Here is an 18,915-nt window from a genome sequence, read left to right as displayed (position 1 = left end):
ACCTATTAAATGTGGGACTGACACCTGCATGTCTCTCACAACAGGTCTCTGCATTACACCCAATGTTTCCCCCAGTCTCTAAACTGGCTGCAGATTGGATATTCTACTTTTTAGGTTAACCTGGTCTTTCCAAGAGCCTGCACTAGAACTCAAACTACGGGAAGTTTTCTATGCCAAGACTTCAGAGGGTTGCATGCTCTTTTTATAGCCCTGCTGCTCCATTTACCTTGGTCTGCTGTCAAAGACTGAGATCTGAGACACTCCTGCATTAGTTCCTGAGCAAGCTCATCCACTTAAACCCAGAGACCTGCAGCAGTCACATTTCCTCCTCGTGTCCTGGTCCAAGACTTTCTGCTTAATGGCTGGTGCCCCAACACTTCTCCCTCTTTCTCTCCAAATTCACTCTAATCACACTTCTAGCCACATCTCACTATGTTTTTTACTGCCAGGACTCTGCTCAAAACTTGTCAAAAGTGTTTCATCAGCAGCCAGAAGACATTCAAGACATTTTCCAGAACAGAGAATTAAGACTACATACGATGTCAAACAGTTTTCATGTGACGTCTCCAAATAAAGTTCAAGACTTAGCTCCAACCAGAACATCCAGAATTTGTGATGGCCAAGAAAACAGTTCTTATACAGTGCTCCTGATGGATCTGATTAAATGAAAAAGTATGGAGACAATGGAAGATAATAGTTAAGCAACAGAAGAAATTGCAAGGAAAACAAAAGGGGGGTGTCTAATTAATAGATGAAAAGGAGAGGACTTAAATGGTGAAGAGTGAATTAGAAAGACAAAGCTACAGTAATTCCATCAAAAGAAAGACAAATTCAAACTCTGAAACCCTGCTCTCAAGCTAACTGGCCTCACAAAGTGGCTGATTAGCCTCATGAATATTCTTGGCAGCTGCAGTAGGATTACACAATTGCCTCATCTCCTAGGAGGAGACATACATGGCTTCCACAGCTTCATGTCAGGGAACACCTAGAACAACACACATTCATCCCCTTCCTGGTAAACCCTGGGTTTACACAACACAGAAATGAGATTCTCAGATTAGCACTAAATATCATGGAAGTTCAAGACCTTCAAAGAGCTGCTTCTTTCAGGGAAGAAAGCATTCTGACTTCCAAACAAATCATTGCTCCTGCCTCCATTTGGTTCCTCTGCTGACCCCTGTCTCACCCCTCCTCACATCTCTGCTCTGTGCCATGAGGAGCTGTGTAACCCCTGGCCAAGGGGCTCCTCTCCTCAGCATTGCACTGAGCACTTCTCCTGGATGCTGTTTATTTATCTGTGACACAAACAAGACACTCCTGGCCCTTACCAACAGCCTCCTCAGATGAGGTTTTCATTCTGCTTTTGTAAAAAGGCAGTAAAATGTCCCTGCAGCTTTTGTGGGGTCACCCAGGAAGGCCTGAGGTCTGCTGCTCCCTTCTGCACTTCCATCCCTGTCTCCTCTAACCACACCTTCTCTCCTCTCTCTATCTATCTCAAAGAAAAGCTGCTGCACACAGGAGCCAGCTGTGAATGCTAAGGAGAGGCTTCTACCTGTCCCTTTCTCAGACAGCTCATGTCTTGTACATCTGAAGAGCTCAAGAGGACACCCAGGGGACAGCAATGCTTATAACTGATGCTGCTCTCTAAGCATGGGAACTTTATTGTTACCTTTCCTGTTTCTTCCCAGTGGCACCGTTCACCACTGGGGTAGGCTGTTCCTCAAGGGGTCATTCAATGTCAGATTAGAAAAACATGAGCTTTCCATCCAAAAAAGCCCCATCTCTGAAGGAAAACAGTTTAAGAAAGGAAGACTAGATAACTTCTCTGCTGTAAAGAACTCTGAATGTCCCAAACCCAAACCAATCTCTGAGCAAGGACATGAGGCAAAGAATCAGAGGGTGGTAATGACAAAAGGTAACACAGAAGTCACTGAACAGGGCTCTTTATTTGGCTCCATCTGCCCAGACATCCAGGCACAACACAATCCTGGGTACAAAACAGAGAAGGAGAAAGCAGTAACTTTTCAACTGATACAGCTTATATTGTGGAGACTCTGGTTAGAAAAAAAAAAAAGCCCCATCTCTGAAGGAAAACACTTCAGTTTAAGAAAGGAAGACCAGATAACTTCTCTGCTGTAAAGAACTCTGAATGTCCCAAACCCAAACCAATCTCTGAGCAAGGACATGAGGCAAAGAATCAGAGGGTGGTAATGACAAAAGGTAACACAGAAGTCACTGAACAGGGCTCTTTATTTGGCTCCATCTGCCCAGACATCCAGGCACAACACAATCCTGGGTACAAAACAGAGAAGGAGAAAGCAGTAACTTCTCAACTGATACAGCTTTTATTGTGGAGACTCTGGTTAGAAAATAATTAAATATCAAATGAACAAACTTGCATTCATTAAATAGAAGATCTGGCCTCCTCCTGACTCTCACACTGTTGTTATGATGAAAAGTAACAGCACCATCAGGGTGAAAAACAGTGAGGCTGGAAAACCACCCACTTAAACAACAGAAAACATCCAGAGGAGCACAGCACAAACCACTACAGGGAAATACAGGCTAAAAATCAAGGACAGCAACTAAAAGGAGACATTTTGTGAATTTTTTTAAACTATTTCATTACCTCAATTGCTCTTGTTTTATCTTGTCTCACTCCTAATCAAAAGTTCCTGCTCTACACCATCAGCTGTTGCTTTCAAGCCTCTACTTGTCTTACCAGTACTGGACTGACATGGGCAGCCTGAACAATCCCAGCTCTCCCAGACTTTCCTCCTAGTACAGATGCTCCAAACCCTTCATCACCGTGGCAGCCCTTTGCTGGACTCTCTCCAGTAAGTCCATCTCTTTCTAATATTGGGGAGCCCAGTACTTTTCCCAAGAGCTCACCAGAAATTCTGTATTCTCCAGGCACACACTGCACTCCAATCCCACTCCTTCCTTCAGCCCAGCCAGTAACTCAAAACATCTTTGCTCTGTTAAGTGTTTTGAGCAGTGTGTGGTATTTTTCTACCAATTTAATCTTGAATTCAACGAAGTAGAACTGACACAGAAAGGAGAAGCAAAGGAAAGGAGTGCTCATCCCTCCCTGCCAAATCAAATGAATCCCAGTACAAAAAGTGAGATGAACCTACAAAAATTTACTGCATATCTTTATGTGTTAAAAAAAAAAAGAAAGACAAGAATTTATCTGGGGTGGAGAATATGTCATCCAAGGAAACAGTATTTTAGGGGAAAATTGCCAAAAATTTCTATTTTAGACAAATAAGATATGACAGATGCCTGGGAAACATCTGAGGTATTAATTTGGGCAAAATTTTTTGTCCTTAACTTTAAGACAGTTACTGAAACAAGTGTGGAATGAACCAAATTGTAGCTCAATGCTTAAGTCAGACCACTCTTGTGCTGAATTAATATCTGGCTTTGGGAATGCTCAGACCAACATGTTGAGTCTTTCAGATGGACAAATCCCTTAAAAATGAAGACACCAGTACCGTGCCTTTGTAGGTAGTTGAACAACACACTAATTAAACTTCCCACTTTTTCCTTTTTTTCCCTCTTGTCCAGCCATTCGACATCTTATCCAACCTCCCACCCACTGTGCAGTAGCAGAGGAAAGCAGAAGAAGCTGTGGATGAAACTCTAAGATATTGAAACAAACTGAGCAGCATGGAAACCATTTTACCTGCTGGAAGCATTTCTGCCTTGGAGCAAATTTACAACTGCTGACAGCTGCTGAGTGCTCTTTTCCTCTGCCATTTAAACCTTACTCACAGGTGTGGGACAAGAGTTACAATACAACAAGTACTGAACAGCAGCGAGAGCAGGGCTGGAGCATCCCTCTCCTGAGAACACCTTCCTTCACTTACCTAAACTGTGGCCATTTTTTGTGTAGAAGCAGGTGTTGTTGATGAGGTTGACACAGCAGCCAATCACATCTCCAGTGGTGAACGTGGGGCCGTAGGGCTGCCCTGTCCCCGAGGAACAGAAGGAGTGCCCATCGTCACCATGGTACCCATAAGAATGTTTATCCCATCCTGCAAAAGACAAGCAAAAAACAGAACAGCAGTGAAGCCAGTTCAGCAGAACCACACGGAACTACCACAACTCTCAGGACACCATTTTCTGGGGGAGTTTTCAAATTTGATTCCCACTCCTGAATCATCCCGATATTAGTTTTCACATACCGGTAGCTGAAAAGAAATTAATGGTCTTTAATCAGAACACATCATTTGCATTTTAACACATTTCTCTTTCATCTTGCCTGAGGTGAAACAAACTCCTTCTGTAAAACACTAGTGTTTCCCAAAACTAAAAAGCATTTAACAAAATAATTCTCAGTTGCAGCTTTGTCTGTAAGCACTGTCACAGGTGTACCAAATGGAGAGAGGAATTTTTGCATCCTCAAACCTGCATTTCCCTTCCAAGAGTTGATAAGGATTTCTATGGATATCCTTAGATTTCTATTTCTATGTATCATTGGGATGCAATATATCCCATTCTGCAGACAGCTTAAAACACAACCCTCAAATGTTAAAGGGGAGTTCAATGCAAAGTGGTCAGTTCTAATATTAATATCTTTTATTTCTTCTGCCAGTAACATTGTGCTAAGGGTTACAGCTGCACCCTGCCCACTTATTATTTTCTATATATCCCAGTAATTTCATTTGGATCATTCCTCTGAAGGGCACAATCAAAGCCACATCTCATCGAGAGACAGAGTTCTACCAGAAAGTGATACATTAAAAACAGACACCTGTGTTTTATATGGATATGGCTGGATCCTTAGGCAAGCACAAGAAGGTGCTTTGGCCATCTTCTGACCTTATGCACCCAAGGGTGCTGCAGATTCTGTTAAATGTGGAGCAATGGCTCTGGCAAAGGGACTATGTAAGAAACACAGAGACTGTGCAGGAAATGCACATCCTGCAATGAGGCACAAAAAGACTGAGCACCCTGAGAACTACAGAGCAGAGCCCTGCAAAGGTGGGCGGGAACACTTCTGTGAGCCAGGATTTTCCTTCAAAACCAACAACAACATGAGGGCACTAGAAATTCAGTCTTGTAAAACAGTGCTACAACACTGAGGCATCAGCACTCACATGCTCAGGGCTTCTCAGAAAAGCACAAAACAGTGCATGTCTAAGGCCCCACTTGCTGTACCACACCAAATGAATGCCAGTGGGAGTCAGGGAATGAAGCAAGACTGAAACATGCCACAGTCCAAGATTTTGGACCTCAGAGCAAACTTTGGGAGCGAAAGCCATGAAGGACTCCCAGCAAATTCTAGTCTAGAAATGGTGAGTAATTTCCTTTATTTAGTCCCACACATCCAACAGGAACAGACTGAGATGTCCCAAGAGTCAGCTCTGTCTTCCCTCGGATCAGCTCCAAACAAGCTGCTGACAGTAGCACCAGTCCTGTTTCAAATCTCCATGAAAGACAGGGACAACAGCACAGGCAGCACCCTCAGCAAGCACAAAAACGATGCCAAATCAACTTGCCAAAACAAAGGAGGAAGTGATAGGGGCTCTAGAGTCTGTTGTCAAACTTTCACTGCTAAGACTCCATCCAGTAAAAATATCATAGAAATATTTTTGACTTTTTAAAACTGTGGCTCCTTTCCATTATCCCTTTTATTTGCTCTGTTGCCACCACTGATCCATTATTTTAGTCTCCCCAAAACCAGACCTGTTACATGAGTGTCAATTCAGAACTTCTCCAATGGAGCTGTTGGGAAGTTATAATTCAGATGATAACTGAAATAAATTTATCACTTAATGTACTAGTAATACAATCTAAAAATAAACTTCTAGATCTTCTGCATACAAAACATTCCTGGCATTACAAAGCACCTACCAAGAACTTGTCATCAGTTGCATCTAAGCAGTGAAGTGCTTACACATCGTGTACTGGGTAAGGCTCCCATAAGAAATACAACAGTGTGTCCAGCCATGAGGATGAGCTCACTAAATGCTTGGGCCAATGCAGACATTACTGGTTCTGCAGTGTGAGAAATAAAGATTTCATTACCTACAGACACTACTGAAAAAACCCTCCTCCTGCTCCTTTATGACCTGAGCTTCACAGTGTCAGTTCTTGCTGTAGCACCAATGGTGGTGGGGAACTCCAGAGAAAAGTGACTGAATAAAGACCTTGAAGACAATGACAAATGTGGTACATACAGCAACAATGCCTGGAAAAACCTTGTTTTGAATCTTATTCTCCCCACAAAACACTAACATAACCAGTTAAGGAAATTTGCTCACCCAGCACTTTGCTGATGTTATGTAGAGTTTACTTTTTCAACTCAAATGTTGTGTAGTGCTGAACTTGGACCTGGCACCACACTAGGGGCTTTAAATCTACACTGTCAGCCTTATCACATCACCATGGTCATCTTAAACAACAAGCCAGAGTTGTTTGGGTGAACTTACTGTACTCACTGTAAACATAAGCTGAGTGGCATTAATCATATGCCTAACCTTAAGTTATTTATTAATAAAAACCAGATCCCTATTCCTAAAATTCTGCCCAAAATAAACATGAGGGCAGTGGCATATGGGTAATTCCAGCACTGACCAGTTTCAGCCAGCCTTCTGAAATTTCCTAATAATCTGAATTAAAAACAAGAATCAGCAGTTCTAGTACTTCTAGGTCAAAGTTTTCGGGGCCTGTTGATTTAAATAGTGTATCCATATTGAAAGCATTTGGCATTATCCTGGATTACCAGCAGAGTGGGGAGTAACTCATCACATTTATTTTGAAAACACAGACTCCAACTTTTCTCGAAACACTTCCTGAAAACTTGGGCTTTTCCTGCATCATTAACAATTTGCTATCGCCACCTAGGAATGGGCCCAGCATATTACAACCTCCTCTGGGACTCCCACGACACCCTCTGAGCCTCCAGTGACTCAACAGCTTCTTCCTCCACAAAATCCAGCAGTGTTTTAATAAAGACTGAATCAGAACTTCCTGAAATCCCTCCCCACTGCTGCATCTGCAAATTCTCTGGACAGTTTAACCTCTGTGCCACTTGTACTCAAGTACTGCAGAAGTCACTGTTGTGACCTGGAAGGCAGAGATGAGGTGACACCCACATGCTCTTAAAATGGCTGTCCCTGTGGGATAGGAGATAGCCTGGACAAGGATGCTCTTCAAGAAGTGAGACAGCAGAAGTAAAGGATGTGCACAGATCACATCCTGATTGAACAGCATTACCACTCTCCAACCACCTGTAAGCACAGACAGACTGAGCCAGATGGAGATTCTGTTCACTCAGTACTCCTGAAAGGATTTTGTTTCCATTAAATTGTTCAATCCTCTGTTAAGAACATATAAACACTCATATCATTCACTGTGTCCTGCAAGGAGTTTGACAGAGTATCTGCAATCGTTGAAAATGTGCCTCCTACTACTTGGATATATCCTGTAGTTCATGCACGGGAGAGGATGACAAACTATGGATTTGGTGTCTCCATAACATACATCAATATGCAGACCTCTGCAAAATCCCTCATAATTATCCCTTCTCCAGGCTGATGACTCCTAACTTATTTAGCTATTTCCTGCTTTTCTGACCACCATCATCTGAACCTTCTCTGGATTTAGTGTCGCTTGTGAGAATGGAGATGAAGGTGCCCCATGGAGAAGGGAAGCAGGCTGCAGCTGTTCTCTGCACTGCTCCCAAGCCCTCTACAAGTTAATCCTAGCACTTTCCCTTCATTGTCCTTTTTACCATTGACCTGATGTTTCCATGAAGCCATTGTCATCACTCCAAAATGCATCACTGCTCTTGTGACAATGCTCCCTTTGCACAGATTCTCATGTGCATCCCCCTGTTGGGGCACGTTGCCTCAGCTCGCTCCCACAGCTCCCTCCAGCACCCCTCACCACCTCCAACCTCACAATCCCCAGCAGCTCCAGCAGCCCCTCCCAGGACAGAGAGGGGCAGGCAGCTGCTCCTAAGAAAACCCTGGGAGAACCCACTCACTGACAGTTTGTCACTGGCAGCTCATTCCAACAAGGCTGTTCAAGGAACATCCCATTCTGGTCTCTTGGTCATAGCCGTGTCTAGAGCAATGGACACTCAGCACCCACATGCAGTTGTGACCAAGTCTAAAAACTCTCAAGTGCAAGTGCAGATTCCTCTGAAAATTTCAGAAACCTGGACCAAGTTGGAGAATGTGCTTGTTCTTATAAAACACAGGTCATGGACTCCTGATGGACTATACTCTGTAGACTGAAATCAAGTGGCTGCAGGGTCCAGTTTAGAGTTCTTTCCTTTCTCTTCCCCATCCTCTCTTCAAAAGCACATTTGAAATAAGGGAGACAGCAGAGAACAGAAAGGATTTGGCCACCTGGCCCATGTGGTCAAAGCAGAACCTCAAGGTCCTGACTCTAAGACTGTTCTCAATACAGCTCATTTTGGAGACAGCACCTTGAACATGCAACATAGAATCACAACCACTGCATGTAGGACTTCAGCAGCTACTGAGCAAAAAAGAGGTTAAATTTACATCCCTTTGAATTGAACCCTTCAACACCCAAACCCCAAATATACCTATATATTTATTAAAAAGAAACAGAATAGCTCAGATTGTGCAATCAAAGAACGGGAAGAAAGAAAAACAAAACCCATGAGTAGGGCTTGGGAGGACATTTTTGTACGTTCAACACCAAACTGAAGCTCTGTTTGGCCTGCTAACAAGAAAAAGTTGATATGCTGACCTTCTTGGCAGACTACCTTGATCCCAACACATAGGGGAAAAAAATGAACAGCGAGTTCCATTGCTGCTGCTTGATAAACAGGTCAGAATTATGCAATGCCAGACACGTGGCAGAAAGGACTTGAGTTACTTCAGGACACAGTTACAGGACACACTGATAAACACTCACTCTTAAGAAAGCACTAGAGTTAGATGTAGTGTGCTACTACTATCCCTGACTGTCCTGCATCTGTCCCTGTTCAATCCCAACTTTCCCACTCAATGTCAGCACTGCTTTACTCTTAAATCTTTGGTCAGATCTTGACTTCTGTACCTGAGATCAGACTCTGCCTCAGAAGGCAGCAAGTGGGAAGTGGCTCTGTTGAGCTGGGTGACCATTTACATCTCAGCACCAGGGAAATAACATGGTGATTTAGCTCTCTGCTTCAAGAGCCCCAGCAATGAACACAGAACTTCTGGTAGGCTGCGGGCAAAACTGGCATCACACACCTAGGTAAACCAGGACCTGGACAAGCTGCTCAACCTTGAAAGTGTGAAGCATCAGGTGGAGGATGGATGGATGGATGGATGGATGGATGGATGGATGGATGGATGGATGGATGGATGGATGGTGAGGCAGGATGCCCTGATGCAAGTTACCAAGGGCAATATTTTCACCACGCCTTTTCTGGCCTGATGCTTTGTTCACACAGGGTGGAGGAGAAAGCCAAGTGATGACATCCCTCAGTGCATCAAGGTTCAAACATGTCAAACTTGCCACTGGGCACAAGGGAACAGGGAAGCCAACATCCACAGGGATTTGTACTGAGATCCCCTCTGATGACATGCCAAAGACTGACACACAAGGCCCAGTGATCATGGAAAATACACTTTTCCAGTGAGTTATAGCCAGATACATCAGACTCTTCCTGCTCTGCACTCGTTGGGCTAAAGACTTTGGCAGACAGATGAACTTTGACTGACACATGGACCATTCCCTGCCCATGAACATTCCAAAGGAGAAACACGTTTTACTGCAACTCAGCTCAAGCATTCAATGGGTGCAGAAGCTGCTGCAAAGGGCAGGGCCTTGCTGACCCCACATTCAGTGGTAACCTCCCTGCAGTCAGGGATACCTGGGGCATCTGAAGCTGTAAGGAATGGTGGAGTATGTTTGGGCATATGAAGGGCAGATGGAAGTTCCTCAGAAAGAATCTGAAGATTTGTAAATAGGGTTTGTGTCTGTTGTATCAGGACTAGTGGGAGAGTTTGAGACTTATTCTATAGGACACACCCCAGTGACCACTCTACAGTCTTTCCAAAGTTTCTCTCTTTCATATTTTGGAACACTTTTCATTTTTCTGCCCTCTCTATTCTTGTCCAGTATTTTGCCTGTGGCATGCCTCCTCCCACTCCCCTGGCCAGCAATCCTAGCTTCCCACAGCTGCCCATGCCAGGGCAAGTGGTGTGCAAACACAAGCTGCAAAGAGACAAGAACTTGTGTCAACACACTGAAATAACAAAACAAACACAATTATTTTATAAGATTTATTGAATCCAAAGTCTAGCAGAAACAGATGTACAAACTTTGCTTGTCCAGTGCTTGGGGAATGGGATGTGGAGGGTGGAGGCAGCAGCAGAGCCCAGAGCTGCTGCTGGACCACGTTCCAGTTGGAGGCAGAGCCTTCTCCATGCATTGTGCTGAGCAGGCTGCTATGGGTCTTTGGCAGCAGCAGAGCATGAGGTCAGGGGAGGGGAAGGTATGTTCACCAGAGGCTGAACAGATGGAATCTGGTGCACAGAGAAGTTGGATGTTGCTTCTAAACCATCCTGGGCTGAGCAGTCCCAGGCAGGGACAGGACAACCATAAACATGGGACAGGAGCCAGTGCCACAGGAGAAGCAGAAGCACCCTCTGTTGATGACTCCATCTTCCAGTGGATTGGCTCTGCAAGTGCATGTGCCTCTGGTGTACACCAGTCCAGAACAGTGAATGCAGGCCTTTATCCCCAGCAAAGGGAAGGCTCAGCAAGCTCTGGTGCTCCTACACCCTCAGAAACCAAATGCCTGGTCATAAGAAGTCTGTAAATACCTGGCCATGAGAAAACTGCTGCCCCAAGAAGGATCTGAGATGCTGGAGCATCTCAGCTGTCACTCAGTTCTATAGCATTTATGCCAAGCCCTATGAAGCTGCATACACATCACATGTTTTGGTGAGAGCAGGATGGTTGCTTTGCTTTCCTTTATTCAATCATGCTTTAGAATCAAATCAACTATTAGTGCTGCAACACATCTTTCTGTTCCCATAATGAGCCTACAAAAACAGCTGCTCAGTGGCCACAGCAACCTCTGTTACAGAACTGGGGATGTGGGCAGAGGGGAGGCACGGCCCTGGCACGGAATAACTGTCTAGGTACAGTCACAACACCAACTGCAGGACAGGAATAGGACCAGGGAACAGCGTGCTCAACACATTACAGCATCTCCCTGGCAGAACTTCAAGGGCCTGGACATCTGCCCAGAACAACCAAACCAAAACTCACTTACCCAGGGATATGAAGAAGTCCTAGCTAGAAACATCCCCAACTTTTCCTGCTTGCAACAGCTTCTATTTCTTCTACCAGGTGGCAAAATGAGTGAATGCAGTAGAAGGCTAAACCTTGCACTACAGGACCAATGCTTGTACAGAGAATAAAACCACTCTACCCCACGAAGCACAAACTTCCCTAAGCAGGGGCTGGATGGGTTCAGATCCATATAACCTTTGCAGTGTCCCACTGAATCCTGCACAATGCAGTACAGCAGCACACACACCCCAGTGAGGCACTGCTGCTCACAGCCTCCCCCTCACCCCAGGTCCCAGCAGATGAAGCAGAGTCGTTTTGGCCCCTGCACAGACACAGCAGATGATGCTCATCAGTGAGTGCAGGACTCTTGGCAGGCCTGGCTGACTAGCTCAGAAGCTAGTCCACGTTTTTTAATAAAGTACTTGCAACTGCAAAAGAGACAAAACTCAGTGCAAATCCTCACAGCAAGACTTACGTGTGGCAAGAATCCAAAGGAGAGGAAAAAAAGAAAAAAAAGGAATCACAACATCTCTCTCATATTAACAGAGAGCAGGAAGAAAAGGACACAGTGACCCAAAAATCAGTATGACTCAAGAGTCTGGGAGATTGAGCAGAATGTGGGTGCTAACAAGCATTGCCTGATCCACCACAGAGACAACAAGTAGAGCAGCACTGTACAATTCAGTTTTTCATAATATTGATCTGGCACAGTGATTTTTAGACCAGATCAGCAAGTCCTACCATTAACAACCACTGCATGTTAACTAGCCTTCAAAAAAACATCAAACCACAGTCTACACTATTATATAAAGTAGCACTACCCACTGACTCATAAAGAAAAAAACAAAACCAGAAGGCTCTGGAGAGCTGCAACACAGGCAATACATTTTCAACAGGAAAGGTCTGTACCACCAGCCCCAGAAATTTGTAAGGAGTCCATTTCACTATTACTTAGCATGCACCTCACTACAGAACAGAATAATCAAGATAAAAATCATACTTCCTTGATGAATAAAGATGGCAAGTCCTCCTAACTTACAAGCTTGATGGGTCCACCTTCTGCCAGAGTCAGAACATGATCTGGGTTTCCCTACACCAGAGAGGTCAAGATGTGCTACAAGCCATTTAGAGCCCTGTGAAGACCACAGCCACAGAACAGGCTGTTTCTGCATACAAAGGAAAAGCTCTCTGCATGATCAGGTCACCACTGCACTATTATATCCACCATATCCCCTGGCACACCACAGTGGAGGGGGTGGGACACAGGGCAGGGGTACAGGGATGGGGAAGAGTCAGATGAGGAGTATTTCCATTTATTTAGTGGAAGAGGTAAGGAACAACAATCAAAAGCTTATCACATACACAAGCTTCAAATCTCATCATACTAAATAATTCACATTTTCATTTATGGGCTGACTTTTCAACCTTCAGCTGAGGGGCAAGAACACCTTTATAAAATATTAAGACACTTCCAGCAAAGTCTTGCAAGGTAATGGGCAAGAGTCATTTTACAGAGACATCAAGGCAGGACAGTTTAGTGACTCAGCCAAAAGAAATGTTAGAGATCACTGCAGAATGCAGGGGGTTCATGTCCAGTTACCATTAAAAACAATCCCTAAAATAGTATTTAATGAGCTAAGAAAATTACAAACAAAAACCCACTTATGGAGAGAGAAGTCCTCCAGAAGAAGCACACCTCATGATGTTAAGAAGTTGCAACTAGATTCTAAACTGAGGTTTCTTAAATACTTTCCATATTAATCAAAGTGAAGCAACAGGGTTTTCTGAAGAGGATCATATTTATCCATCAGTGGAAACAGCTGCTACCCAGCAATTTGAGTTGTAGTGAAACTGAGCTTTGTGTTGATGCCACCTTTTATCCAAAAGGCACATTAGGCATAATAGGCACAGCCACATTAAAGAATTAGTTTTAATCTGCAAAACAAGCAGTTCTGTGATTACAGCTTGTGTTGACAGCTAAACTGCTGTCTCTGAAATGCCAGTCAACTCTTAGCTGTCACTAAGATACCTGGATTTTCCATAATCTGTGCTACAGCTGGAGATGCAACCTGTGGCACTGGTGAAGGCCAAAGCCCAAACCCCAGTGTGCAATGCCACCTCTGCCCTGCTTTGGAAACTCTGCTTTCACTTGGCACACAACCAACACAACCTGCTGGATGAGAGAGAACCCATGCAAAGGCAGGAGCTCCAGCACACCCATATCACACATCTCTGGGAACATGGTGCATGAGAACAGAGCACAGAACCTCTGAAGAGGCCAGCCCAGCCCTGAAAGAGACACAGCGCAGAAATCAGGGCATGGAAAAGTGCAGGACAGCACTAAGAATCACATACCCACACTGTTGCCTGAGCACTTAATGGCCAGTGGGAACACTTTCTTTGGTTATTTTCCAAGGCCAGGATTACTGTCTCGAAATACTGATTGATGGTTTTGTTTAACTTTAATGGTAAAGCACTTGCCCAACTACTTCTGGGTGAGGCACAGCTCAGAGCTCAGCTGGAGCCTCAGTCTGCTTCTCCAGTCAAACCTGAAGTCTGTGTGCCCAATGCCAGTCTAACTAAACAAAACAAAAAAAAAAAAAAAGAAGGAAAGAAACCCAACACTTCCCTAAAAACCCAACCAAATGGGGAGCAGTTTTTCTGGCTGCAGGGAGGACAATCATTACAATCAATATGAGCAAACACGTGACTTGAAGTCAGTCAGAAAGGGAAAAAGGCAGGAACTTTTACTTTATACAGTCCTAGTTTTCATATACATAGCCATAACTAAAACATGATATTAAATTTAACTTTAATTCAGAAGGTAATTAATCCCAATTCTGTGGTCCAGGAGCTGGAGCTGGTTTTGTTACTCTGCAGCTCTGAACACAGCTGATAGCATCAGGTCTGACCTCATCTGGGAACCTGATCACTCTGGTGTCACCCCCCAGCACATACCAGGAAGGAAATAACACATCTGCACCAGGAAGGAAATAACACATCTGCACCAGGAAGGAAATAACACACGTGTACCAGGAAGGAAATAACACATCTGTACCAGGAAGGAAATAACACACCTGCACCAGGAAGGAAATAACACATCTGCACCAGGAAGGAAATAACACACGTGTACCAGGAAGGAAATAACACATCTGCACCAGGAAGGAAATAACACATGTGTCCAAGCCCCTGTGCCACAGCAGCCCAGCCAGTATCAGCCCTGAGCACAAGGCTCCTGTCCCAAAACACACCCACCCAACCAAGCTGTGCCCAGCTCTGGCCATGATAAGCTCTGCAGGGGCAACACCCCAAACATGCAGCTGTGAGGAGGGAGCTTCTGTCACACAGCCCATTAATGAGTCCTGAAAAACTGAAGAATGGGAAAGAAAGAACTTCCAGTTCTTCTAAGGGACAAAGATGGGATGTGAATGAATGCACAGCACACGCAACAAATCTGTTCCAATATTCAAGCTGGAATTTTCATACAAGTTCAGGCGAACTCAGCACATAAACGGAAAAAATTACTGAAAACAGAGAAAGCTGACATGGGATGAGAAGACAACTGAACAGTTCAGTGGAACTGAGCTGAAGTTGATGGGCAGTGGACAAGCCAACCACGAATGACAGATTCCCAAAGACACACAGAATTAATTTTTTAAAATAAAGATAATATAATTTCAAGAATTCTAAAATTTCAGATTTTAAAAATTATGTGGTTTTAAATTTTAATTTTAAAAGGTGTTCAGCTGATCTGCAGAGAATGGAAGCAGGAAGAGAAAAGATGAGTGAGTTAAGCAATCCCAGAGGAACTCAGGTTTTTCAACATATGATGCAGCAGGGCAACCATTAAAATATACATAGAATACATGCACACACAGATTTTAGAGTGAAGATGAAAAAATAAACAATATAATGAGTTGTGTACACCCAGGATAAACAAAAAATTAAGTGCCCCTCAGATTACTTTCCTATGATGGCATTGTACATACACTGAACACAAGATTGATTCCATACGGGGAAAAAAAAATCTTAACACTAAAAATATGTGAGCTTAGTTCAAAGGAAATCCTTTTGGTTTATTACAGGAAGCCCAAATTTCTTATTAATTTCTTTAGTATGACCTTAATTTTGACTTAAATTAAAAAAAATAAATAAAAGCTATTTTGAAAATAGCAGATGGTGCAGTACAGTAAGAGCAGATTCAAGAAAGAAACAACCAGCTTAAACCAGTCTCAGGACACTTCCTCCCATATGAGATTTTTAATTTTTTTTTTTCAAATGGGGCTGTGTAGGCTTTACTGCTTAGCCTTGTGTTTTAGACTGAACCCTATTAGTGGCTGGAGTGCACCAACTGTGATTCTGGAGTGCATCTTGCAGTTTAGTTTAGAAGAAACAGGGGTAACACAACCAAAGATGTAAATAAAACTACAGGCATTGGTGACAGCCAGGAGATTCACTTAAATAAATAAACCCCTTCTCCAAAAATAAGAGACTCATGTAGGTAAATCCAAAGGGCTCTGACTTTCAAAGGCCAGAAATCTCAAATCTGCTGTAACATGTATCTTTTTTTGGCAGTGTATGTTTTTTATCCACCACTGCTCTATGCACCACAATCATCTTCACCCACCCACACGAGCTCTCGTGTGGTGAGGAATTTTTCTAAAAATCCATTCTGCACAAATGGATTCAATAATTCCAGAGCTGACCCATCACACTGACCCACTTTTCTCTCTTTTCTTCCACTCTGTAGTGCTAAAACCTGCCATTTCTGAACACACTGATGACCTCTTAGGAGGTACAAATTATGCTTTCAGGTAAAAACATAGTTAAGCCAGCAAAAAGGCTACCCAAGTGAAATTTCAGGAGAAGTTCTCAGCAGCCTACTATGCCTGGAAAGATGCCCCTTTGTAAAAATGGGGGCATGATTTGTCTCCATGATTAGGATAACTATTAATTGGGGGGAAATTTAATTTGAGGTTTTCAACACATATCTCTATCAAAAGCAAGCTCTGACCACTGTTAACCACGTGATTCAGGAGAATAAGGTTTCCCAAAGGAGCTGTTTCAACCTGCACCACCTGTGTGATGAACCAGGCAAGTGGACAGACCCAAGTTAATAACAAGCCCAGAATGAAGCAGTGCCCCCCACCCATCATTATTAACCCAATTACGTGACCCATTTCACATGCAGCCCCACAAACTGGTTTGATAGGATAAATTAGAGGGTACCAGAGGCACAAGCAATTTTGTGGACAGGAACTGGCACAGCCAGCTGAAGGACTCACTGCATGTGGAACCAACACCTGTCCAAGGCTTTGCTGTAACACCCCGTGGAAATCCCACATGCCCTTCTGGACAACTGTTTTTAAGGATAGTTCTGAAAGAGCTCTGCAGCAGGACAAACACCATAAGGTACTGCAAGCCAGAGCTTCATCAGCTGCATAAATAAACAAACTTAATAGAAATGACTTCTAAAGACAGAAAATCAAGCAGTGTGTCCAAGCTGCTGATGTAGCCAAGAGGCTCTGAAAGCAGACTGATGCCACATACTGCTCATGTATTTAACCCCATACTTCAGGGCTTTTGCTGATTGCTCCAGAAGACAAAAGCCTTCTTTCCCCAGGTAACCATGTAGCTTCTTCCCCTCCTGTTTCTGCTGAAGCCGTAAGAATTGTGAAAGCTTGGCAATGATTTTCCTTTGCCCTTGTTTGCAAGATAGGATAAGAGCCACTTCCTGAACTTGCTCTGAATTTTAATGTTTTCTTTTACTATAAAAAGAAAGATACTGGTGCTTGTGATACATCCAGTGATTAAATGTTCAGAAAATGTCTACAAAAGTTATCATAAATCAAGAAAACCTGACAAAGAGGGAAGGGTGAAGAGCCAGGAGTGTATGATTTGGAGAGAAGACCACAAAACAGTGATAGAGGTTTTCATGCATAGAGCTACGAAGAGGAAAGAAATTAATTGTTTTCTACCTCCACGTGATCCAAAAATAGACTCAGACTACATGGGATATTCAGCTTTGTCATCAGGAAAAGTTTCCAACACAAGGACAGTGTTGGAAGAAGCTGCCAGAAAAATAATGAAAGACTGGTTTAGACACACACCTGTCAGGCAGGACTAATGCTAATTGAATTCACTTCAGATCAGATGTTTGGTGAGGTCTCAGCTTCTAGAATTACTACATTTACCACTGGGACTGAGTCCTTTAGCACAGGTCCTTTGTTCATCAGTGGAGTCAAAGAAAGTGACAAGCCAAAGCATAAATTGAAAATTTCCTTAAACACATTTGAAGTAGAAAGATTCCATGGCATAAACAGAAGAAACAAAACAAAAAACCAACAAAAAACCAACAACAAAAAAACCAACCAATGCCCCAAGCAAACAAAAAACCAACCAACAAACCAACAACAAAAAAACCAACCAACGCCCCAAACAAACAAAAAACCAACCAACAAACCAACAACAAAAAAAAACCCACACCAACACCAAACGAAAACTGGCTAGAAGGAAAATCTGGAAGACTTTAGCAGAACTTCCCACTTCTAGCAGGATTAACTTTAGAGTTACATGAGGCTGCCAGATCCTTGTGGAATTGAGGTTTGAAAATCTAAATACACAGCCTCTGCAGAAACCCATCTCCAACTCTGATGAGGAATAATATCTCCCCATGAGAATTTCACTTGTGCAGGACCAGGAGTTGGACTCAATGATCCTTGTGAATCCCTTCCAACATGGGACATTCCATGATTTTATGATACAACACCTACGCAGCCTCCCCTTCCCAGAGGGGAGCACAGCAACATGAAAACCTCCTGGGAACATCCCTAAGGAAGAAACAAGCAAATTTTTCCTCTCAAAGAAAGGAACAGGAGGACAGAGTCCTCAAAAGTCTCGCTCTCTCTGCTTGCATCTCCTCTGACAGCATGTAAGATAAGCTGAGAAGAAATAAAGTCCTACCTACAAATGTCAACAGAAACCTATCAGCAAGAAAACTCAAAGGAAAGGCTCTCCAAACAAAGCTAAAATGGAAAGCCCAGTCCACACATTGGTTTATGGAGGATGAAGGATGGCTTTCACAGAGGAGGAGAGCAGGGGGAATTCTTAATTCCCAGGGATCGTTTCTATTTTATGTCTAGATAAATGGGTCACTCACAAAGACCTTTTGCTGAACAAAAGACTCAGGACACCTGAACAAAATGTTTCCGGTTTTGCTGACCTGGCTCACTGCACTACAGACCCAGAAGCCAAACCCCAACAGGGAGCAGGTTTCTGTACACCAAATTCTCCTGATTTATCTGGCTGCACACGAATTCAGGTCTATAAAACATTCTTGAGTTTGAAACCTTGTTCTTTTAACAGAGAATTTGGAGCAGGCAGATAGTGAATAAGCCAAGCAGTATCTTTTTGTCTGAAAAGCAAGCTGAAAAAATTACCAACGTTTCTGAAAACCAAAGAATGGTGAGTGAAAGCTGGCACTCCCTTCAGCATGTACAATGCTGCATAGCAGGGCATGTCATTTATTAACTAGAGGGTGTTTAAAGTCTCTAAAAGTGATTGGTCAGCTCCTATCTATGCTGTTTAAGAAACTGAAGCAGGGTATGCCCGAAGGTGTGGTTTCACAACATCTTA

General features: G+C 43.4%; 1 protein-coding gene across 3 annotated transcripts in view; it reads right to left on the bottom strand.

Annotated features, from left to right (window-relative positions):
• Window positions 1-18,915, bottom strand: part of RANBP10 (RAN binding protein 10) — a 66,505-nt gene that overhangs the window by 26,546 nt on the left and 21,044 nt on the right. For 2 of the 3 annotated variants that reach the window (XM_041459008.1, XM_041459007.1), the window contains exon 4: window positions 3,873-4,040. In XM_041459008.1, coding sequence (XP_041314942.1) covers window positions 3,873-4,040 — 168 coding nt within the window. Of the gene's footprint in view, window positions 1-3,872; window positions 4,041-18,915 lie in introns of those variants that run through there. The other variant, XM_041459009.1, reaches the window with a different exon arrangement.

This window comes from Pyrgilauda ruficollis, unplaced genomic scaffold (assembly GCF_017590135.1).
Source record: "Pyrgilauda ruficollis isolate IOZ18807 unplaced genomic scaffold, ASM1759013v1 scaffold13, whole genome shotgun sequence".
In the NCBI taxonomy this organism is placed as follows: domain Eukaryota; kingdom Metazoa; phylum Chordata; class Aves; order Passeriformes; family Passeridae; genus Pyrgilauda; species Pyrgilauda ruficollis.
Note: the sequence above shows the minus strand (reverse complement) of the source record. Positions and strands in the feature narration are given on the sequence as shown.